The 26,188-nt window shown below is 39.5% G+C and overlaps 1 protein-coding gene across 3 annotated transcripts in view; it reads right to left on the reverse strand.

Moving 5' to 3' along the window:
• igsf21a (immunoglobin superfamily, member 21a) overlaps positions 1–26,188 on the reverse strand; it is a 247,616-nt gene that overhangs the window by 219,826 nt on the left and 1,602 nt on the right. Inside the window, exon 1 of one of the 3 annotated variants that reach the window (XM_084396181.1) lies at positions 6,134–6,348. The exons of the other annotated variants lie outside the window; for them this stretch is intronic. Coding sequence (XP_084252307.1) covers positions 6,134–6,287 — 154 coding nt within the window. The 5' untranslated portion in view covers positions 6,288–6,348. Of the gene's footprint in view, positions 1–6,133; positions 6,349–26,188 lie in introns of those variants that run through there. 3 annotated transcript variants of the gene reach the window in all.

The following is a 26,188-nucleotide window of genomic DNA, read 5'->3' on the forward strand; positions in this document are numbered from 1 at the left end:
GAGAAATGTTTGTTATAATGTTTTTTTTTTTTTTTTTTTTGTGAGATAAAAATGTAACTGGTTGTGTAAAGTAGGCACATAATATCATAATATCAAATATATTGATTAATATAGGCCTGAATCAGATCGAAACGTAATCGTTTTTAAGGGCATTGGCAAACATCATATCGCTGGCTATGAGAATCAATATTAAATTGTATTGTGATTCTGATTGACACCCCTTAACATCAATCTGCATTTTAGATCAACGGTTGTGAGAGTCTCTTCTTTAACGTCAGATCTACAAAGTAATGGTACAGTAAACACTGTAAAAAGGGTGCAGGTTTTACAGGGTGAGCTAGATTATAAATGTAATCCTCCATTTCGCCACAAAGCGATTTGTTGTACTAAATTGTTAATGACCTGTTCCAATATCATCCATTATTGATAACAACTGAATAAAACCTTAAACTCTAACTCGAAATTCAAGGAAAAGTGTATCTAATTTTATTTTATTTTTATTATAGAATGATATTTTCCACTGAAAATAATAATAATAATAGCATACAGTTTTAGAATGACTAATATGTGATTAAAACTTGCTGTGTCTTTACATCATGTTTAATCATCTGTTTTTTCCTTCTGGCAACTCACTTTTAAACGGTACACTGGTTAATTTGCTTGTTAATTTTAGGACATTTGGTTAATCAAACTCTTTATATCATATGTCCTGTTTATAGGTCGGTGACCTATGATCTGCCTCCTTCAGACAAAATTATGCCATGTCCCACACCGAACAGATAAGCCTCAAGCATCTGACTCACGCTGTTTCTAACCCAAATCCAGAGTGCCTGCTCTGCATTAGAATAGCATTGGGAAAACACTCAAGTGTGGTGTTGATTGCTCATTGCATTGCCTTGCATTTGTTGTTATTTTCTTTCTCAAAGAAAGGATTACGGCTAGAAGCGCTGAAGTTGTACTGGATTTTATCAAAGCTGTGCAAACACGTACTATTCCATACATTATTTACAACTATCAGAGGGGTGCGTGACCATGCATATTTACTGAAAAGTGTGAGGCTGGCAAGCTTTACTATGGTAAACATCAACCCAGACCTCTACTCTCTTGTCCAAATTAACTGGTGCCCTGCCAAAGACCACCAGCATCTAGGCTACCCAGCAGCATCCTTCTCAAATCTCACCAATGAACTCCTTCAAGAGGACAGACCAATTAAAATCTGGATTCTCCATGCTTGTACAAAATATACTTTAATATTCAAAATACTTTACTATTTTTCAGTTTCAGTGTTCAGTAAACAGCAACAATAGGTTAAAAGCAACAACATGCACCCTACAACTGCCATTTAACATCTCAACCTTTAGACATGTAGCTTTGTTTCACATGGAAAGAGGTTAGCTATAATAGCCAGTCACTTAAATATTGAGGTCTTCCTGTCCCTAACTAAATCAAATTCAATGTATAAAACAAAACAAGAATGTATAAAATCAATTTGAAAAACACTTAAACTTAAAATGTAATCAAATGAAAATGTAAATTATCCTTAAAAAAAATAAAATAAATGATATTATGATTATTTTAGGAAGTACATTCTACTGTGCAATAGTAATATATTTCATAATTTCTTCAAGCTAGACGAAAAAAATGTTTCACGTTGTATTGAAGACCTTTGATGATACTACTACTACTACTACTACTACTACGCAATATTAATATATTCCTGTTATAATTTTGACGTTGTCCTGAAGTTTCGGCGATAGTTTTTCTTGAAATGCTCTCTCCCTTTCCTCCGCCATGGTCCATCCAGCATGACGTCAATATGTGGATTAGAATGTTTTCATCTCTTTCACTCCCTCCTCCCTTATTAATAATCTAAAAGCTGCTTTCCCAGGAAGCAAAACAGCGACATGTGTAACAAAGATCGAAAATCCCTAAGCCAGAGAGAGAATTATTATTATTATTTTTTTTTTTTTATTATTATCTGCATCTTTGTAACAGTGTAACTCTATTATTCCCACATTTATTTACAGAAAAAAGGTGTTGCAAGAAGAGGAGTGGGATGCATCTCTGCTCCTAATGCCTCCTTTCAATTATTCAATATATTTCCAATGTGTTCATCACCTATTCATTGTAACCCATTGTAAGGAGATTTACCAAATTATTATTATTATTATTATTATTATTATTAGGGGTGGGCGATATACCGGTAGACACGATTAACCAGTAGAAATTTATCAACCGGTAGAGATTTTGGACTATCATCTCTATCGCGGTTACGCTCACGTGACGATGCCGTTCTGTGCAGTCTTGAAAGCTTATCGTTTTAATCAGTTTTTAAGCTTTGCAGTTAAAAAAACAAGTGATTTTAAACCATTGAAGTGCAGTAAGCAGCGAAAGAAGACTCATTTCGTTATATGTGCGCGCTGTCTGAGAGACTGTTTCTGAATGCTGTGAGAGACGCGCGCACATAAATCCGCTCCACATACAGAATATGAGTACTGAACTTAGCGCCTAGAGTTATTTTTAGTGCCTTGCTGGGCTTGAACAGTCAAATACACACACTTATGTGTCAAAATGCCCATCTTTGCGAGTATCCTCATAATCACAGTAGTTTGTGGCTAAGAAAAGCGCATGTGTATCAGTATATTAGATCAGTGCATTCGGTCTTAAAGTGACAGCAGCCTAATAAACATGATTTGTTCTATTGTAGTTTTTTTTTTCTTTTTTTTTTCTGATGTTATAACATAGCTTTCAACGCATTCAAATGCATTTTTGTAAGATTGTTTTGACCAAGTAAAACAGTGCTGCGTCACCCCACAATTTTAATCTGTCTAATAAAGTGACCTGTACGAGCAGAAATTCAGCACTTGCAGCGGTTTCATTAGAATGAAAAAAATAAAAATAAAATTTAAGTAGGCTAAAGGCCTCATTATACTTCTGCGTCGGACCTACGCCGGAGCCTATACGCCGTAGGCAACGTGTTGGTTTTAATTTATACTTCTGTGTCGTTGTCCGCGTTGACGCGCACCTAGGGAGCGTGTGAAACCCCGAGGGAGGGGTTCTGGCAGACCAATCACAGCGCTTGTGTCCGCGTAGAATTGACGCGTTGTTACATTTTTGGAGAGGTGCACGTCAGGGTACGCCGTAGGGTACGCACGCTACACACAGCCTACGACGTAGCTACGGCGGCAGTTCGACGCAGAAGCATAAAACAGGCTTAATCAAACGTAACTGTAATAAAATTCAGGGAAGAAGGAGGTGGACATTAAATGTATCTTTAATTATAAAATAAACACAATAAGGACCAGCAGCGAGTCAGAATAATAAAAACTAGGGGTGTTAAAATAATGGGCGATAATGGGCGATTCTGCATTGATGCAGTAATAGGCCATAATCGATTATAGCCGTTATAGCCTACTGACGTTTCTCTGACGTCATTCGTCGCATACATGCTTGTATCGCTAGTTTAAAATGGCAGCAAAACAAATGAGGCAAAATAAAAGCAAGTAATAAAAAAAATACACCCACAATTTTAACATTTAGAGCGTGTGAGCGTGTGTGTGCGCGTGTAAGCGAGCAAGTGTTTGAGTGCGTGTGAGCATGTGCGTGCGTGTGTGTGAGCGTGCATTATTGAAACTTAAGTACACTACGTTTTTAGTATTTGCAGTGATCAGACTTCAGTTTTGTTTGACTACATTCAGAAAATGTACTTTCTTGGAACAGATCAAATAAAAAGGGAGTTCATATATCCCAGGCATTCGGCCTCGCCCTGCTTCATACCACAGTAATATTTAAAAAAACAACTTTACATTACCCATGAACATAATAATGAGTACCGTCAGATTGCTTTCCACACTCATTCATGGCATCATCAAGCTACACCTTTGTTATTGTTTTGAATAAGCGACCTCTAGAGACGAAACTCACATTATGTGCCCTGAAGCCAATATTTTTTTTCTAATATTGGCCAATAACCGATATGGTACCTGCATATATTGTGCATCACTAGCAAGAAGATAAGGACCAACACAAGCATCATGCAGTTATCAAAGATACAATTCATTTTGTTTTTTAAGTTGCTTTAAAAACCCACTTGACTCAAATCTCATATGCTTGATGCTTCTGAGGGCCAACAGTGCCAAAAATCCCAAATCGTGATGGAGTGAATCATGAGATGTTCTACTCTTAACATCTCATGATTGCGTAAGCAAGGCTGCTGACAGTCTGTCCAACAGTAATATACACTGATAGCGACAGAATGCATTTTATATGTCTAGTACCGTTTAACGATGATAAACAAGTCACACAATCCATATTTACAGCATAACACGAGGAAATGCAGCGGAGAAATTTCTTATGATGCCTGTCTAAGCAAAAACCAGTCGTCTACTGCTGATCCTTCCAAAAAAGTGAAGCTAGGGACTAAAGTGTCATCAATACTTGTCTGTCACCGCAAGAGACGATGGTCCACAGGGCGTCTGAGAAGAAGCAACACATGATCCTTCTCATTACTTATACTCGAACAAAGAGAATAATACAAAATAACACTTTGTAGAATTTTTAATCTCAGAAATTATAAATGGAAATAAAGGCATTATATGCTAATGCTACAAATAATATAACTCCCTTAAGTGTAATTTGATCCTAGATATGAAATAGGTCCTAAAATGACCTGACCTAAATTACACCCTTAATACAGTAAAGCCTCTTTAAAGCAGGTTACTATTTATATTAGTTTTATATAATGGTGAATCAAAAAAAGCAAACAAAGCCGCTTCTCTCAGGACCATGTGAAAACCCTGCCGCTGCATGCCTGCCACAAACCTTAGAGTGCTCAGGGTCTAGAAAAAGCCTTCTTCTTGGACAACTCTCTCTTTTTTTTCCTTTTTTTACCCATGGCATTTGTCTTGCCTTTAAAAATTACCCACTCTAGAGACATGACTATGCAGCATGTGATAACACACCGCCAAAATCGTAAAGGCCAAAGTAAGTTCAGTTGCTAATATGCACACCCTCTGGATTCCCTCTCATCTGCATCACTCTCAAGACACATAAAGAACAGGGCATTTGGGATAATGGGCTGAGACCTACTCTATTATTTGTACTGAGGGAGCCTTAAGTCCTCTGAGCTTCTCTCTCAGGAATCCGAACCAGCCAAGCAGGAAGAAGTCAAGACATTTTCTTGTGTTAATAAAATATGGTAATAGCCTCTCACCATTTTTCATTTCCTTTACTTAGCACCACAACAACTCTCCAAAGACAATAAACAAATAGTTTAATTTTAGGTTTATCTGTTACCTGTGAGCTTAATCTTTTGGATGTTACATGTGCCTATGGAGACAACAACTAAATAAAATAAAATAAAAAATAAAAAAAATCACAAAGTTTTTACTAAGGGAATTGTTTCCTGAATGGACAATATGATAAAACAAAAAAAGGATAATGAGGTTGAGATGAAAAAGCACATAGATTTGTATTATTTTAAGCACGTAATAGGATAGCCCACATCACACTTTCAGAACAAACCTCTCAAAGTTAAATGCCTACAGTATCTATATTATATCAAAATATCTTGCAAAACCAGATAGATATAACTTTTCCACACAATTAATGCAAGTTGGTATCACATGACTAGAACAACTGCATTTAGCCTACACAAAGAATGCTTTACTGAATAGGCTAAACTTAATTGAAGTTCTTATGTAATGGAAACCTAAGTAAAGCATCATATACTAGTAGGCCTAATCATGTAGCCTAACCGTTAACAACATAACCACAAACAACTTTATTAATGACATTATGTTTCGACTCCATTTGTGAAATTGAAACTAACCTTACACAATGGCTGTCATAAACACTATTCACATTCACTACATATTGAAGAACAGGTTAAGTAAAATATAATGAATATGTAATATAGTGCATATATTTATCAAAATGTTCCTGTCTAGAGTTCAGTTTTTAGCTAAATAACGATTTGTGGACATTAAAAGGCTTCTGAGGTAACATATGGAGGGCGTCACGCATCGCGTGACATTGCTTACAAACTGTTTTATTGACGACGTCCCTGGTTAAAACACTGATTGAACGATGACATGATACATTTCGGTAAGCAGTACAGTATCTTTCAACATACCTTCTGATGTTCCTTCATATTTATTCCGTGTTATAGTAGTAAAGATGAAGAGAGAATCAGCTCTCGTGCCCTCCGCGCTGCCGCTTCGTGTGAACTGAAGCCGCCTTTCCACTGCACAAGACAAACGACAGCCGTCGGACCGGAAGTCATTCATTTCCAATGGAGAAACGTACGGGAGCTGCGGGGAGTTCCGATCATATGCGTATGGAAATTTCGGATCCGATTTGAGCTTCGATCGGATGCGTTGAAATATCTGAACTTCTGCAGTATGCAACCGGTCGACCGGATGTGATGTATCTCAGAGGTTTTCAACTGATTCTGTTCTAGGGACCACCATTCTGACTAACAAGTAATCGGCGGCCCACTATTGTGTGTGTGTGTGTGTGTGTAGTGTGTGGATTCCTTTGTCAGATAGCACAGTCGGACGTCGAATTGAGGAAATGGCATTAAAAAAAAAAAAGAGTTTGTCATGTCATTTTGCTGTGTACTGAACCTATTCACTGCTCCATCAACGTTTCATTCCAAATCGCTATATTTCCTTGTTTAAAATGTACTGCAAGATGCAGTTTCTTTCCAAACCGCGATAAGCGCCGAACCTATTTTTAGCCTAAACGCGATATATCAGAGAATGTCTAATATGGCGAGAAGTTTCACTCTCACTACACTTCCGGCTTCTGAACTGGTTGCAGTTCCACTCTGATTCCATATGAGGGCGCTCACAGGACGAGTGCAGAATGAATGGAGGTCAATGGCGGTATACCCCTCAAAATCCACTTTTCTCAGGATATAATTTTTTGTCTAGTAATTTGAATGTTGTATTCGAAAGGAGATGCAAAGAAATGACACATTGCTGGGTGTTAGATTTTTAGAGTCACTTATTTGCTTTAAAAAAGTCTTTCAAAATGTCAATGACGTCAGAATGCTCACGTCATTAGCAGAATGCTAGCGTGTTATGGGCAACAACAACTCAACCTGTAAGAAATCAAAACGACATAAGTACTCGTTCATTCAACTTTCGACCTAAAACCCATGTTGAACTTGCAAAATCTACAATCACATCTGAGATTTCTCAACGGCAATCGGGTGAAAGAGACAAATTTAGCCGTCTAGCCCCATTGACTCCCATTCATTTTGCACTCATGGCGAGCGCCCCCAGTGGAACTCTGGTGGTACTACAACCAAAATTCGGTACAATAGGGCTTAATAGGGAGTGGACAGGCTCTCCGTAGACGGGCTCTGGATATATCCTCTCGACTCTCGAATTTTCTCTCTCTCTCTCTCTCTCTCTCTCGCTCGCTCTCTCACCCTCAAATCACTCGCGCGTATCGCGTTACCCCTGGTTCACACAGGACGCCGAAGCGACGCGGAACGGAAAATCACGCGCGGTCCGGCGCCTGCCTGTTCACACTAGACGCGTATTCTCCGCGGCGGTCTACAAGCGCTTCTGCTCAGTTGTTGTTTATTCAGAGCTATTTTTTTTACATCATGGGTAAGTAAATAACCTCATAAAATGAATACACCATGTTTCTGTAACCAAGAAGTTTGTACACTTCTTGTATTAATACTTTTTGTTAATACTCGCGGTATTTTAATTTGAAAATTGCTTATATTTTGACAATTGACCGGATGTCTCGTGTTTCTTGGTGTGACTTCCTGCCGGAATGGACGCGGATCACTCGCGGTTCGCGAAAAAAATAGACCAGACGCCGAAACTGGCGCTTCACGGCGCGGGCCAGCCGCGACGCGCCGCGGCGCACCGCGTCTGGTGTGAACGACACCATAGGTTAACATGGGCACCGAAAGGAAGCGGCCTCCGTTCCGCGCCGCTTCGGCGTCGCTTCGGCGTCCTGTGTGAACCAGGGGTCAGACGCTCAATTCGCCTCATTCGCGCCGCAGGACCTCCAGATGCACGTAAACGCGTCTTTACATTGACTTGACATGAAAATCACTTGCGCCAGACGCTCTATTCGCGTTTGGTGTGAACGCCACTCACTCACTCACTCACACAAGGTCATGTCGTGATTTGTTGTATGTAAAGCGGACAATGGTTCTACTTTTTATGGGTTCGACACTTTACTGAATGCCAATGTATTTATTACTGACTGACTTGCCTTTTTTTTTTTATGGAAAAAAAGTGATTTTAATAGTGAAATTACGTAGGCTGGAATGCATGTCACGGACCACATGCAATGCCGCCGCAGACCACCGGTTGAAAACCCCTGATGTATCTAATCAAATGAGCGCGAAGCAAGTATTACCAATATTTTAATACTTTTACGTAAACGCTATTATAAAAATATATCATTATTAAATCAATATTTATATTGATTAGCTCTAAAATCCACTATTTTTTATTTTAGATGTATTGAGGGTAATTTGCTTTGTGTGGATATATTCATGCATGCATTACATTCATTAAAATCATTCATTTTACGGTTGCTTCACGACCAATTTCAAAGTTCCGTGCGACTGATCAGAGGCGCTACTGCGATCTGGATCGGACCGAGCACCAAAACACACGTGTAGCTAATCAGCAGTAAGGCGTGTATACACTCATGATGGGGGAGGAGAGCAGAAATATTATAGAAAGAGGGAGATAACAGAGAAAATACAAAAGAGGAAAAGGCCTGGGGAATATGACTTTCCCGCATTCATTTCAGGGAAGCTTTCCAGCACTGGAGACGATAGAGACCTTGGGAAGCCCTTAAAACAGGACACTGAGGTTGGTTTAGTTTTCTCTATTAGTAATGTTGGGTTTTCTGTGTTTCATATGCTGTCTTTTGCTTAAATACACTTGTGTGTCATCTTCGCTTGTTTGTTCATTTGCATTATTATTATAAGCCTGGAATATCTCTCAACCTCCTCCAACGCCTGTTTTTAAGCATAAAGATAACATACTCCTAATATGTTTTTTTCTTTTGGTTCCCCTTTTAGTGATCACTACAACCATAGATATATAGATGCCTCATTAGCGGCTGTTTCAAATGGACCACTATGTAAGCCGTCCGACATAATGTAGCGCAACGCACAAAGGTTATTGTGATTATTGGATGGTAGACATGCATGCTACGTCACACGTTTCCGGTCCCATGGTCATGGCACGAAAATTAAAACTTAATTTTGGAAAAATCCTTTATATTAAAAATCTTTATATTAACTACCTTTCTATTAATGCAATACAGTAAATGACAACCGTATGTGGTCTCCCAGTGGCTTACATTATGAGAAGTTTAGTGTTAAGTGATTAATTTACACCAAAACAAAATATCAGAGATTTATGTTTTTATCTTCATTTCTTACATTTCAAAATGAACTCAGATGAGCTCAGTGCCAACTTGTTTTCCATCAGTTCTTTTTCGAGAATTGGAATGTGTGCAAAGGATTGTGGGTGAGTGAAGGGTGCAAAGAATACACTTGATGCATCCTTCAAAAGCAGATGAATAAAGGATGCGAAACAAAGTCTGCCTTCAGAGGATTCTTTAAATTTATATGGCCTTCGGCGGCGCTTGATGACGTGGCAGCCGAGATATGCTGCATTACTAGGACGCAGCCTTCTGTTTAAGAAGCACCCAATGCCTGCAGGTGTCTTCTCTGTGTTATTACTACCTGGTTATGTCAAATGACATCAAAATGGCTGCCTTTATGTTGGTCTTCTGTGATGCGTACATATAAATATAAAATAACAAAATATGATCAATATTTGAGCCAAACTAGGCTTTTCAAATAATTTCAGAAATATTTAAATATGAACCGTTTTTTTTTAAAGATTTTATTACAAATAATATATAAATAAAAGTTTCATATTAAGATTTTGTGAATTTTTTTTTAACAGTTTAAAAAATCCTGACAAAAATGAGCATGGTGTCACAGAGTCAACAACATCGACAGCACCAGACCTCTACACTCCACCCACACGTTCCCAGTCACCAGAGTACTAATCATCTGTCACCAATCTTAACTGATCATCACCCAGCACTATATAACACTTCCCAATGCAGTTCACCATTGTCTGGTCTCGTCGTTCCCTCAAAGAACACTTACCTGCGCGATACCTGCACGATACCTACACAATACCTACCAGAACGATTTGTCTTCAGTCATCTGCTTCCTTCATCCGTCTTCAGTCATCTGCATCAATCTCCATTTCCGAACCTGCAGCAGATAAGACCCTTACTCATCCAGATATCCATCCTGAACACTATATTCATCAGTTACTCACCTGCTTCCATTGTTGTGATCACATACTTATGCAAATAAACCTGTTGATTACTTTACCTGTGTGAATCCTTCTGTTTCATGACAGAAGACCAGACCAACATGCAAAGTACTACCGATCCCAGCGATGCAAGAACTCCTCCACCGGATCCCTTTTCCGATCTCGTTCAAGCCCTTTGACATACCCTTCACCAACCATTAGTCATCAGTCCTTCACCATCTGCCTCTGTCAGTCTCATGGCCCGACCAGCGACATACTCAGGTGAGGCGGAGGAATGCAGCGGGTTCATGTTACAATGCTCTCTCTTCTTCGAAATGTAGCCGCAGCAGTTTACCAATGATCGTGCGAAGATCACCTACATCATTTCATTGCTGACAGGACGCGCACTTCAGTGGGTGCATGCCATGTGGGACACTAATGGACCAGTCATTCACTCGCTGGTGGCATTCACCATGCATTTTAAAGAGGTATTTGGCCAAACCACCAGTTCCATTTCTGTTCATGACCAGCTGTTCTGTCTTCATCAAGGGAAGTCTTCAGTGAACGAATATGCTCTTCAATTCCACACTCTGGCTGCCGTCAGCAGGTGGGATGAGACCGCGTTGATCACGGCATTTCACCAGGGACTCAACATTAACATCCGTCAATAGATGGCTATCTATGATGTCACTGGCCTAGAGAACTTCATTCGACGTGCCATCATATTATCCCAACGGCTCACAGCCTGTACCTTGGATCAACCCGTGCTGCATCCTCCACCCACTTCAACATCTGTCGCCCCTCCAGCACCAGAGCCCATGCAACTTGACTCCACTCATCTGTCTAATGTTGAGCGTCAACGTCGCATAGTAAATCGCCTCTGCTTATACTGTGGAGTGAAAGGATATCTCCTGCCCACCTGTCCGGTGTGACCTCCACATCCAGCGTTGAGTGCCCTCCAATTACCACCTCCGATATTTTCACTAAAAAGCACTGATGTTATGTTAATCTTCAATCAGCGATCTCTTTCAGCGAAAGCCATCATAGACTCAGGTGCTGCGGGTAACTTCATGTCACTCTTCTTTCAAAACCTTCATCTCCGTCAGAAAGTTCTTTATGTACATTCGATCCTGGGAAAACCGCTGGGCCTTGGGCACATTCGGCACTGTACCCCATCACTGACTCTGTGCATCAGATGTCTCCATCAGGAGAAGTTATTGTTTTTGGTGCTGGAGGGCTTAACGGCTGACATCATCCTGGGACACCCGTAGTTACAACATTCGCCTCTCATCTGCTGGAGCACTGGTGAGATCCAACAGTGGGGGGAAAACTGCTTTAACCACTGCCTGCAATCCATTAAGAATGTCACCTACCAGCGTTCTACCTGCCATCAACCTTCATCTTCACCCAAAGTGAATCTTTGTTCCACTTCCATTGAGAGTCCGACCACCACAACGCAGCAAGAAATTCCCCTTGCATACCGGGCGTTCAAGGATGTCTTCAGCAAGCAGTTGGCGACCACACTACCACCTCATCGGCCATGGAAATGTGCGATCGACCTGCTGCCTGGGGCCACCCTACCACGTGGTAAGATCTATCCACTGTCATCCCAGAACAGAAGGCCATGGGAGGAGTACATCGAGGAGGTTCTTCAGCAGGAGTTCATCCGTCCATCTACTTCCCCTGCCGCTTTAAGTTTCTTCTTTGTGGGTAAAAAGGACAGAGGCTTGCGCCCCTGCATCGATTATTGTGTTCTCAACACTCAAACCAACAAATTTCGCTACCCTCTTCCTTTAGTTCCAGCCGCCCTAGAGCAGTTACGTGGTGCTCGTATTTTCACGAAGTTGGACCTGCGGAGTGCATATAACCATGTTCGAATCCGCAAAGGTAACGAGTGGAAGACTGCTTTCGTCACTCCATCAGGGCACTACAAGTACCGGGTTATGCCGTACAGGCTTTCCAACGCACCTTCCGTCTTCCAAGGGTTCATGAACGAGGTGTTCCGGGAATTCCTTCACCGCTTTGTCATCGTATATATAGACGATATTCTCATCTATTCCCACTTCTACACCAGTGGAGTAGGAGCTGTGCTATCGCAGCGGCAGGGTGAGCCTCCCAAACTCCATCCATGCGCCTTCTATTCTAAAAAAACTGTCCCCGGCGGAGAAACACTATGATATTGGTAACCGGGAACTACAGGCGATCAGACTGGCTCTAGAAGAGTGGAGACATTGGCTGGAGGGAGCTCAACACCCCTTCAACACCAAATCGCCGAAGCCACACAGTCAGAGCCTGCTCTGCCAGGAGGTCCTGAAGGACGGACCTATGTGCCCACTTGTCTCTGTCTGTCCCTCATGGACTCAGTCCACACATCACCGGGCTCTGGACACCCAGGCAGCCAGCAAACCCTCTCGCTCATCAGCAGTCGCTACTGGTGACCCAATATGACCCAGGAAGTCTCCCGATATGTTCAGGGATGCTCAGTCTGGGCCATATCCAAAGTTCCCCGTCACCTTCCGGAAGGCAAACTAGTCCCTCTCCCCTAAACCTGTTGATTACTTTACCTGTGTGAATCCTGTTTCATGACACATGGTATGGCAGAGTAGAAAATGAAACATTCATGCAAAAGCAATTAAGAAAACCTTTCATTTTTGTTTGGTTAATTGCAATAAACTGGTGTTTGATTATCACACAGGCTTGGAAAAGGGAATGATCACTCTTCAAGCAAAAATAGAACTGGAAGAGCAATAACTGCCCTGTCAACAGAACAAAAGCAAATGTAATTAATATAGCTGCAAGCAGCAATTATCGGGGCCAAGCGCAAGCAGATGACAGGATATGCCAACATGGCTGAAGGTGTCAGACCAACTGCAACAATCAGCAATTAAAGACATTTAGAGAGGATTTTTGGCGAAATGGCTGAAAAATCATATAAAAAGTAATTCAGAATATGATTTAATGGATTATCACTTTCGACCAATAGGTGGAGCAATTACAAAACTGATGTGATGTGGTCAGAGTGAAGTGACAATGACACATACAAAGTTTGGTGTCAATATTTCAAGGGATTGCAGAGATAAAGCCTGAATAGTGCTTTTGGCATCATGCCTCAACTTTGCTGCTGCGCTATACGAAAACGGTTTCGTCTATCGACACGAAATCCATAACTTTTAGTCGGCACAGTCTGGAGATGATACGATTCGATTTTGGTGAAAATCGGACAAACAGTCTAGGAGGAGTTCGAAAAAGTAAGTTTTGAATGAAAATCAAGATGGCGGACAGGAAGTTTGGCCAAATAAGGAAAACTTGGTATCTATGTTCTCGGCTTGACCCAGGGAATCTATTAAGACCAGTGGCATTTCAATAGCCAGATTTATTCAAAAGTTATTAGCCTTTTTGGAAATTTTGTTATAACTTTTGACCACTAGGTGGCGCTGTCTCGAAATATTTTGGGTACCTTTAGGGGATGGAGCTGATGGCACATTCTGAGTTTCGTAATATTACACCAATGCATTTGTTTAGTATAGCATTTTATTTCACAAAACTGTATTGAAGTCAATGGGAATTTCATGTTTTGTTCTGTTATAGCGCCACCAAGAGGCTCAGTCACACCATTTTTTTAATGTGTCCTCAGAGTGAGCCCATGCATATTTGTGTCAATTTTGGTGAAAATATCTCAATTCGCTTCGGAGTTATAGACATTTATATGAAAAAACACGTAAAAATTGACTGACACATGACTTTGATTGGATTTTACTACCCCTAAACATCAATATTTTCGCATTTGGGCATAGTCGTATAGCTATCGACCTATGTTTCCAAACTTCTGAAGGTGGTTTCGTCTCGATCGGACAAGCGGTTTCAAAGATATAGCCAAATGTTTTTTAAGCGCTAAATCACAACGCTACACAAACCATAAGGCGAAACCTAACATGTTTGGTATCGTTGGACTCGGTAACGATTCAGGACTCTAATGAGATGAGTCTCGTGAAAATAAGTCGACCACACCCAAAGTTATAAGCATTTGGGGAAAAAAATTCACCACTAGGTGGCGCTGTTTCGAAACTTCTCAGGTTCCTTCAGGACATCGTGATGATGACCAATACCAAGTTTCGTAACAATTCGTTCATGCGTTCATAAAATACAGCATTTTAGCACAAAATTCAAAATGGCTGACAGTCAAAATGGCCGATATGGTCAAATTGGATATCAGTCGAATCGACATGTTGCCCTGAATCTAACGAGACCAATTTTATGATTTTTGGACAAACTGTTCAAAAGCTATAAGCAAAAATAGCCATTTTCCATATCTCCGGACCAGTAGGTGGCGCTGCGCCGAAACACAGCATGTAGCCTCAGGTCATGCCTGTGATGACATGTACCAAGTTTGGTCTGAATACAATAAACCGTTGCGGAGATAGAGCCCTACGACTGTTTTTGCAGGCGCTACGTAAAATTAGTTCGAGCGTTTTTCGAAAACGGTTTAACGAATCAATTTGAATTCCATAACTTTTGGTCAGCACTGCCTGTAGATGATCTGGTTCAATTTTCGTGCAAATCGGACAAACCATCTAGGACGAGTTCGAAAAAGTAGCTTTTTCAGCACATTCAAAATGGCGGCCATATTGTTATGACGAAAATGACGTCATAGGGTGCAATCGAATTGGCATGAGCTCAGAAATAAGAGAAAAAAAGAATTTTGTTGATTGGACTTACGGTTCAAAAGTTATTAGCAAAATAAAAGTGAAATTTTGGACAGGTGGTGGCGCTAGAGGGAATGACTTAGACACACCAAAATTGGTGTATTTAATGTTGGGACTGTCCTCTATCAGAATGTCAAACCATTACAACTTTCCCGCAATCGGTTCTATGGGCTGCCATAGACTCCCAGTCGGAAGAAACGGAAGAATAATAATAAATATAGCTGCAAGCAGCAATTATCGGGGCCAAGCGCAAGCAGATGAGAGGATATGCCAACATGGCTGAAGGTGTCAGACCAACTGCAACAATGATCAATTAAATACATTTAAAGAAGATTTTAGGCGAAATGGCTGAAAAATCATATAAAAAGTCATTCAAAATATGATTTAATGGATTATCACTTTCGACCAATAGGTGGCGCAGTTACAAAACTGATGTGATGTGGTCAGAGTGAAGTGACAATGACACATACAAAGTTTGGTGTCAATATGTCAAGGCATTGCAGAGATAAAGCCTGAATAGTGCTTTTAGCATCATGCCTCATCTTTGCTGCTACGCTATACGAAAACGGTTTCGTCTATAGACACGAAATCCATAACTTTTAGTCAGCACACTCTGGAGATGATACGATTCGATTTTGGTGAAAATCGGACAAACGGTCTAGGAGGAGTTCGAAAAAGTAGGTTTTGATTGAAAATCAAGATGGCGCACAGGAAGCTAGGCCAAATAAGGAAACCTTGGTATCTATGTTGTCGGCTTGACCCTAGGAATCTATTAAGACCAGTTGTATTACAATAGGCCAACTTATTCAACAGTTATTAGCAGTTTTGTAAATTTTGTTATAACTTTTGACCACTAGGTGGCACTGTTTCGAAATAATTTGGATCCCTTCAGGGGATGGTGCTGATGGCACATTATGAGTTTCGTAATATTACACCAATGCATTTGTTTAGTATAGCATTTTATTTCACAAAACTGTATAGAAGTCAATGGGAATTTCATGTTTTGTTCTATTATAGCGCCACCAAGAGGCTGAGTCCCACCATTTTTTTTACATGTCCTCAGAGTGAGCTCATACATATGTGTGTCGATTTTGGTGAAAATATCTCAATTCGCTTCGGAGTTATAGACATTTATATGAAAAAACAAGTAAAAAATGACTGACACATGACTTTGATTGGAATTTACTACCCCTAAATATCAATATTTTCGCATTTGGGCATTGGCGTATAGCTATCGACCTATGTTTCCAAACTTCTGGCGGTGGTTTCGTCTCGATCGGAATAGCGGTTTCGAAGATATAGCCAAATGTTTTTTAAGCACTAAATCACAACGCTACACAAACCGTAAGGTGAAACCTAGCATGTTTGGTATCGGGGGACTCGGCAACGATTCAGGACTCTAATGAGATGAGTCTCGTAAAAATAAGTCGACCACACCCAAAGTTATAAGCATTTGGAAGCATTTGGGGGAAAAAATTCACCACTAGGTGGCACTGTTTCGAAACTTCTCAGGCTCCTTCAGGACATCGTGCTGATGACCCATACCGAGTTTCGTAACGATAGGTTCATGCATTCCTAAAATACAGCATTTTAGCACATAATTCAAAATGGCCGACAGCCAAAATGGCTGATCTGGGAAAATTGGATATCAGTCGACTCGGCATGTTGCCCTGAATCTAACGAGACTGATTTTATGATTTTTGGACAAACCATTCAGAAGTTATAAGCAAAAACATCCATTTGTCATATCTCCGGACCAGTAGGTGGCGCTGCGCCGAAACGCAGCATGTAGCCTCAGGTCATGCTTGTGATGACATGTACCAAGATTGGTCTGAATCTGATAAAGCGTTGCGGAGATACAGCCTTATGTCTGTTTTCGCAAGCGCTACGTAAAATTTCTTCGTGGGTTTATCGAAAACGGTTAAGAGAATCAACTTGAATTCCATAACTTTTTGTCGGCATGGTCTGGAGATGATCTGGTCCAAATTTCGTGAAAATCGGAGTAACGGCCTAGGAGGAGTTCGAAAAAGTAGGTTTTTCGGAAAATTCAAAATGGCGGAAAAATTTTCATGACGGAAAATGACGTCATAGGGTGCAATCGAATCGTCATGAGCTAAGGAATCAGAGAAAAAAATAATTTTGTTTCTAGCCCATGTGGTTCAAAAGTTATTAGCATAAACATGAGTGCAACTTTGGACAGTTGGTGGCGCTAGACGTAATGACTTGGAGACTCCAAATTTGCTATGCTGATAGGTCAGACCCTCCTCTATCAGTGTGCCAAATTTCATAACTTTCCCGCAAGCGGTTCTATGGGCTGCCATAGACTCCCAGTCGGAAAAATGAAGAATAATAATAATAAGAACGGGAACAGATACAATAGGTGCCTACGCACCTTCGGTGCTTGGCCCCTAATAAAGGCCAGCATACTGTGAACACAACATGTACAAAATCTAAAGCCAGAAAGATTTTATTCTTCTAAAATTGGCCAATCACTTGCAGTCCATTGCTTTTACTGTAAAGGCTGAAAATCCTCAATAGAAACCGCAATTTGCAAGATCGTTTTATGTTTGTGCTGTTGTCACTCCTGTATTAATACAAGGGTTTAAGGGCATTCAGAGTCACTGTAGAGGGTGTGGATGTGTCTCCACTAACCTGAATTCAGAGAGAAAAACCCACATGGTATCTAGCAAATCATATGTAGCATAAAGAAACTGTTAATTTAAATATATAAACCATAAAACATGCATACCCTAATGATTTCCCTTTTTTCTTGTCTAATCATTAAATGCAAGTAGCGATTGAGGCACCATGCCAATGGCCAATGATTGGTAGACAAAAGTTGGCACATTCTTCTTCCCTGCCAATATCTATTCTCACTTCCTCTGAGTCGAGCCCAGCTGTCACAGGCAGACCGAAACAGAGAGAGGAAAGCCTCAGATCAGCTCACGGATCACAATCCTTAAATTCTCACCACCTTAACTTGGTGAGATGGGAGTCAAGAAAAAGAGCTGTTTCTTACGCTTTCTAATGTAGCAACCTAGAGCTTTAAAGTGCCTCTATTACGCTTTTTCGGGTATTACGTTTTTTATGTAGTGTGTAATATACTGTAGTTGTGAATGTCAAAGGTCTGCAAAGTTTCAAAGATCAAAATGTACGATAAATGGGAGTTATTGTCTCCCAAAGGAAAGAAATGATTCTGGGCTGCCTGAAACGAGTCATCAGTAATTCCGGCCTTACTCGAACCTACGTTTGTAAAGAATTTGCATAATGCCTGCCTATGGTCTTCATTGACTGCCAGTGATCAATCTACTTTAAACCGCCCTCAAACACTGTGGTTTTAGCTGAGGCCTGGAGGACTTTGGTTTGTGTTTGTCGAAATGTCGAAAATATATATCTCTTTTTTTTTTTGCACTGTGAAAGCAAATCCACTTTGCACGCATTTTCAAAGGATGAGAACTCAGGCCATCTTTACCGTTCTTAACACTGTGTGTACAAGTGCCAAGAAACCCTCCTGAGCTGAAATTCAAATATGGTAATGGGCGTTTTGTTTTCAACACTGTAAACAGTTGACCAATCACAACAGACTGGGCCAGCTGACCAATCAGAGCAGAGTTGGCTCTCAAAAAGGAGTTCAGAGAGACTGAATCCTTGATCAAACCGTTTCAGACACTGTGAGGAAAGAGGTGATGCTGCAATCTATATACTATTGTGTGAAAAAATTGTGTTTTTTTTACCTTGAATATATTAACATATTGGATCAAATTGTTCTTGTGCTCTTAAAAAAGAAGATGATTATACTTATTTTAAGGGTCACTAACAAAGTGCTCGAAAGATAAAGTGGTGAACACAAGCCAAAATAATATCATTAATATTACCAATTGGAAGTAGTTTCAGGGGTCAATACATAGAGAACAAGGCCTGTTTAGATGAGAATGGTGTAAAAACAAGAGGCCACAGTGGGTGCTTGTGATAAAATGCAGCACCATTCTTCCTTTATTTTAAGGTTAATGTGGCCTATAATTACAGCTCCACTTCCAGTTCTGTGAATTCAGGGTCAGATCAGGTGGTCATGGAAATCTCTTGACATCCTATACTGTACATGGCCATCAAATGTAGGAATTTTTATGATGTGTCCGGGTTCAAAACAATCCCCTTGAGATTAAAGTGCCCCAATTATATGATTTTAAAAGTTCCTAATTTTGTTTTGGAGGTCTCCTAAAATTTTGGTTATATTTGTTACAATTTTGTTAATAAGTTCCAGGAACTACAGTATGCGTTCTTGAAGTTCTCATTCACTGGGCAGCACAGCTTGAATGATCTTCACAAGTACGGAGATAAAAGGAAAAGTAATCTTGAAAACGCTCTGAAGAACATCAGTCAGTAAATGTCTATGAGTTTGTGCCAGTGCTGCGTCCACTCCTGCAACAGAGGGACTTCCAAGCAAGATTAGAATCAAGATTATTAGAGGTTCATTACTGAGAAGCTCAAGTCTGAACTTTGACCTCCTGGGGATTAAAATCAATATACAGCACAATAACCTTGAGAAATCGATGCATAAACTCCTTTTACACCTTATTAAGAGCAAGGGGGAGACTAAGACGCAAGTCATTTGGACAGATTTTTAAATAATTATATCATAGTGTGAAAACAACAATCCGTACAATGGCACAAAAAAGTGAATTTAGTGATATAAATGACAAAGTACACGGACAAGAAAAATATATATGAGGCATGCAGCATCCTGAATCTGTGGCAAGGGAAATGCCACAGATTCCACTGCAGGTGGAATTTAAAGAATAGTGTGAATCTTTGCAGGGGAAAGCCAGTGACACTGCTGGAGAACAATGCATATTACTGCAAAATGTCAGTTATTCTGTGTGTGATCTCAGCAGACATGTTACTATAGTCTATATGTTGGATTATCCAGAATATCCATCCATTTTCTAAACCGCAATGTTGGGATGATGGAGCCTATCCCAACATCTCGGGCCAGTCTGTCGCAGCACTTACACATCGCCATTCACACTCTCACTAACAGACAATTTAGTGACTAAAATTCACCTATCCTACATGTCTTTGGACTGTAGGGGAAACTAAATCTACATCATAAATGAACACTAAGCACTAAACAGCCATTTCATTTGCTCACAAAAACATAAAATAACATTTAATTCCAACATTTACCGCTAAAATCTAGGAGATGTAGAGTTTGCATGTTACTGAGCTTGAAATTACGGATGCAAAACGGGCCCAGTTTTTAAGCAACTTAAATGCTACCAACTGAGCCACCATGTTGCACAGGACACAGTATTGTATCCTCAAAATTTTAATTTAGTCACAATACAGAATGATTAATCCCACTGTGGTTTCATTCAAATGTCAAAGTGGGATCCTATAGAGTGTGGCTTTTAACAATGCCAAGGTCATGGGTTCAATTTCCAAGAAATGCACAAGGCGACTGTGTTGTTACCTCACTTTGCCTGCATCTTGGATATAAAGCTGCACTTGAACACACCACAAAGACTACAGCTGACTGCCAACTATAGCACATGTGTTCTTGTTATGTGCCTGTGTGTAAGGAAATAACTGTCTATTTCAGCAGGTATCAATAGTCTACATTAGTCATTTAAAAAGAGAAACCAAAACTAGGACTGCAGATGTACAAACCGTTAATAAAGTAGCGCTTGCTTGCCATTTTGAATATCACTCATGTTGATCACTTTCTTCATTCCAGGAGGCTCATGTTGTTATGAAAATATTCACATTTTGGAATGCTCAGATATGGCGTAAAATTAGAATAGCCTTCTGTCAGTGTTGTGTTGACTTCTGTGCTTGCTTTTATTCTCATGCTCTGACTAGTTAGCAAAACTGAACAGCCAATCAGAGTGATCTCTCACAGACGGCCCTGATGCAGATTCAACATATCTGCCACTGACTTGTGGAACACACCGCAAAAACTAGCCCGACAGACGCTCACCAACAGCCCAATGGTGCTATTGCCTTATTGAATCCCTGCAGTGATGCTGTGCTGTATATATTATTATGGAAAATATGAACTCAATCAGCTAATCTGATGTCGCAGCCATATCATGTACAGCCATAAAACGCATCTTAACTTTTTTTTTTTTTGTCTGTATGTCTGTATGTATGTCATGATGAGGGCCCTTCATAACATGATTCAGCTGAAGAGATGCACATCCTTTGCATTAGAGACTTGATGATGAGCTCAGAGGAGATGGGTGAAGAGCTTCAGATTGCTTCTACTCTCTGCAATTGTCTGCAATTAAAAGCATTTATTTACACAACCACATATCTAAAGAAGAGACAGGAAACACTGCTGCCCCTGAACCGACCATGGAGCATTGATCCTCTCGCCAAAACAAAACAAAATTCCCACGAGAAATTAACTTTATTAAATGGTAAAAAAAAGATTACGATTAACATTTAATACTTTTAATTGTAGCCTATACATTATAATTAGTGAAATCACAACAATAATTCTATATTATGGTAACAGTTTATAATAAGCTTCTATTGGTTAACATTAGTTAATGCATAACAGATACAACTTAACATTAGAATAATGTTTGTAACCATACAGATCTGCGGCACCATTGACTTCCATAGTATGGGGGAATGGTGCCCCACAACTGTTTGGTAACAAACATTCTCCAAAATATCTTCCTTTGTGTTCAGTAGTGGAAAGAAATTCATCCAAGTTTGGAACAACTTGAGAGTAAGTAAACAATGACAGAATTTTCATTTTGGGGTGAACTATCCCTTTAACTATAATGCTTTAGAAATAGTTTTAGTTTTTAGTTCAACTAATGTAGTTAACTAATGTTAACAAATTAAAAATTATTGTAAAGTGTTACCTATGATTTTATTTCATAATGATATACATTTATAATATACATACAGTAAACTCTACAATAGAGATATGACACGTTAAATTAAATATATAAAAAATTCTTGTCCTAGTTATTAGTCCTAAATGTGATTGAAGGCCAGTGAAACATTTTCTAAAAGAAATGCAAAAAAAAAAATTACATTTCCTTTCCATTCATAGTTTTGAATTTGAATTTCAAAAATGTCCTATTATGTTTCAAATAAAGCTGGATTGAAATGTAAGTGTCACAGGGGTCATCTGGTCCGCCACTCACCTTGACTTTTTGAGAAACGGAGGCAGCTAGATGAATTAAATCTCAATTCATTTGACTGTAGTTTCAAAACATCTATCCCAGAGTTGACAATAGCTTTGTCTGCAAACTAGAAATTGTCAAAGGTAATCAATTTTCAGCACAGGGCTGCCAAATCCACAGCTCGGCGCATAACCATGTAATCATTTAATTTATGCTTACAAAAACAAAAGACAAAGCTGCCCAACTTGAGCAAATTTCCATGTCAAAGGACAGGCATGCCAGTAAAGATCACCCCAGCCTGCTCATTAATCAGAATCATTTTCGCAGGTGCACAGATACGAGCATCCAAACACAAATAAACATTGCAATGCTATTAGTTAATAGCTCTGAAGTCTGCACCTAGTATCTTCAATTCTAATGAATGGTTCTGATGAGAATATAACTGAAATGAATCCCTTTAACTCTGTCCTCTGATCATGAAATGACAGTGTAATGAATTTATAGTGTTTTCTGTGGTTGCACCGAACATGCCAATCCAACTTTTTCCATTGGCTATCAGAAAGGAGAGTTGTTCCCTTTACCCTGCCTCCCTTCATCCATTATAAACATACACACAAAAGTGCAGTACTGTAAGTACAGTATTGATGACCTATGCCAGCCTTCTGTAAACAAGTATTTTTACAAGCACAGCCACATTGCAGTTTATTCTATATGTGCTCTTCTATTCTTCCCCTTCTGACTGAAGCCCTTAAAGCTTTTTACACAATACAGTGACCTGCTTACACCAGTAAGTTGGAGAACACAGTTTGCAGAAAGCATTATGTTCTTTGTATGACATGGAGTGTGGGAAGGGAACACAGCCGGTATGGTACAACCGTCAATATTCATATGGATTATGTTTGTTTTCATTTGCTGTTAAGACATGGCAGCACTGGCTTGGGAAGCCCTGAGCTCTGTTACATTTACAACGCGAACAGCAGAAGCAGGAACAATAGAACATTCATTAATATTACCATGAACTGCACAGACTCGAAAACAATATGCAAAATTGTTAACATGACATTGGCTGAAAAGTAAAATTGTCAATTTTGGTTCTAAATGTCACCAGCCAAGAATTCATTACACAAATATTTATCTTTGCTGCAAAGTGAACCTGTATTTACAGAATCTACACATTTGATGTCAAGATATCTACTCAAATACACTTTTTTAAAACAGTGACAGATTGATTGGATACAATTTTCCCCGAACATTTTAGTTGAGTTAGACACACTTGGACATCAACAGCAAAATGATATGGGAAGCATTGCCTCCTGTTTTTAGTTTCTATTGATTTTGCTATGTTAAAGGGTTAGTTCACCCAAAAAATTGAATTCTGTCATCAATTACTCACCCTCACATCATTCCATCGATCATGTCTCTTCAGAAGACTTGGATTGAACCGCTTGATTCATATGGATTTATTTTACAATCTCTTTACGGATGTTTTGAACCATCAGAGCTTTGGGTGAACAGACTTTAAATGTGTGGACACTGGTACAGAAATCTCTCAGATTATTTATTTGCCACTTATAACAGCACTCCTGTTGCTCAAACAGTAGATCATAACACTAGCAACGGCAGGCTCTTGGGTTCAATTCCCTTGGAAAGCATGAGCTGATAAAATGTATACAGTGAGTGCAATTTAAGATGCTTCTTCTAAATGCATAAAAGTAACTAAAACAGACCTGTGACCAATTTTTACTGCTCCACGAACCACCAGTTGAGAACAGCTGCTCTATGAACCTCTAACATGTGGATGATGAAACTGTTGAAAGAGAAGACTCACTACACTCAGTTCTGGCTAAAAGAGATCAGCATTTGAATGTACTTGCTTTGATGTTTCATCATCAAAAGACATTATCAGATCAAAATGAAATTGATGTATCATATTTTTTGTACTGTAACTGCATGATCAGATGAAATGCTCCTTTGTAACATCTAAAAATTCAAAGCAGTTGATTCAGATTCCTCTCAATTCACCCCAATGCAACTGAACTGAGCCAAGAAGTAAGTGTGCATTTAAACTGTTAGCATAAAGAGAACTCATTTGAATTCTTCATTTGGAAGATTCAAGTTTGTATTGGGAGACAAAGAAGCTCCTGAAGGTCACATTTATGTCTTCTAAAGGAGGCAGGAAATCAAAGAGTGATTATTGAAGACTAAAGCAGGAATTGCCAACACCTGTCTCTGACTGCAGCTAGTGCACTTGATCAAGATGGATCTGTTAGGGAAGAAGTCTCTTAAGAAGGGGAAATGGAGGAATCCACATGGGGGGTTGAATGGCTCAGTTGTGGAGAGCCTGCACTGCCCTGAGCTCTGAGGGGTGTTGAGGGTGATGTTGGGTCAGTCCTGGAGTTAAAGGTCATTAGGAGTAACAGCACCTCCAGACAGGCTATATTTCTAGAAGATTTTTCCAAAGTCTGAGGTAGTCGTAATGTCAGTAGGGCAAAACTGCTCCTCGATGAAAGATGGGTTCATTTTTTAAAGGATGAAACGTTGTCTTTAACTATTAAAAGAAACAGAAAGGGAAGTTGTTTATTTGGACTGGTCGTGATTTCGAATCTTCATGTACAATCAGTCATCCTCATCTACTGAAAGAGATCATAGCTGAGGATTTGCATAAAAGATAATATTTTGGTAGTGTTTCTGTTTCCAAGATTTAAAGGGGATAGTTGACCAAAAATGCATAATCGAGATAAAAGAAATTCAAACAGGTTTTGAACAGTGTTAATTTAGTGTCATTGTTACTATTATTGTTTTTATTAATATTTTGAATTCATTTTTATTTTACTATTTTCATTTTAGTTTGGCTTGGTTAAGTAATAACCCTAGTTTTGAACAACATGACAGTAAATAAATGATATAAATCATTTGTATCAGCTAACTGAATGACAGCATAAGATTGCAAAGCTATGCATTTGTCAATCCTTATTTTATTGCTCTCATCGAAAACGCTGATCACAAAATTATGTGCAAAATTGTACACCAACCAGGCAGCAGGACACTGAAATGATGATGAAATGAAACAGGTGGATGACAATAGCACTCGACCCATAAAAACCATCTCCTGTCCATTAATTGTGGCTGTAGACTGTCCATACCGCAGTTTGTGACCACAACCTCAGCTGAACTTTGTGACCTGATGGTTTATGCAACAATAAATGATTGTGTCTCGCTCGCTCACCAGACTGCATTATGCTCCGGTGGCCTGTATTAAAATATGGGACACGCCAACCACCAGTGCAGTCAGAAATTATGAATGATCACTTCACTCTGTAAGGCATTATTTGCGGGACATCGCTGGTGTTATATCACTGACTTTGTCTTGATTTAAATTTCTTTGTAGGGTTTTTGCATGAGGACATGTAATCTCCCAGTACAGAGAGAATGAAAACAGCTGGGTGGGAGTGAAGATGAGTATTGTAAACGTGCCAGATGTCACCCAGAGATTAGAACCTTCACACATCAATCATCAAGTAACTGGGGATTTCAACCTTTACAGACTCAGGGACACCCCGTACAGACTTTCAGTCAACTCAGGGACTGCAATAGACAAATTCACAGCATATCACAATGGTTCAAACAGTGCCTATAATTTTTTACATGTTTAAATTTTTTTTTTTTTTCACTGTTTGCAAGATATCACTGTCAGCAATGAAAAATGCCATCAACACAGCAGTAACACTTTTCTCAATAAATATAAATTTTCCTCCAGATATCAGGCTGTTACAACATACAGTACATGGTCTGTGCATTTTGTAAATCAAGGCATAGAAAGATTGGGGGGTGGAAGAACATCTTGGTTCAGACAGAGTCAAATGAAGGGAAAGCTATTCAGTGTGAATTTACAATGTTATAGTACTTCCACAGTAGTTTTCTTCTTTTTTTATTTTTGCTGTGAAATGACAATCATGTTTGCAGTTTTAATTAGATTAAACTACAGAAAGTAAGAATACAGTGCAACCAACTGCAT

The sequence above is a fragment of the Rutilus rutilus genome (assembly GCF_951802725.1).
Source record: "Rutilus rutilus genome assembly, chromosome: 22".
NCBI classification, from domain to species: Eukaryota; Metazoa; Chordata; class Actinopteri; order Cypriniformes; family Leuciscidae; genus Rutilus; species Rutilus rutilus.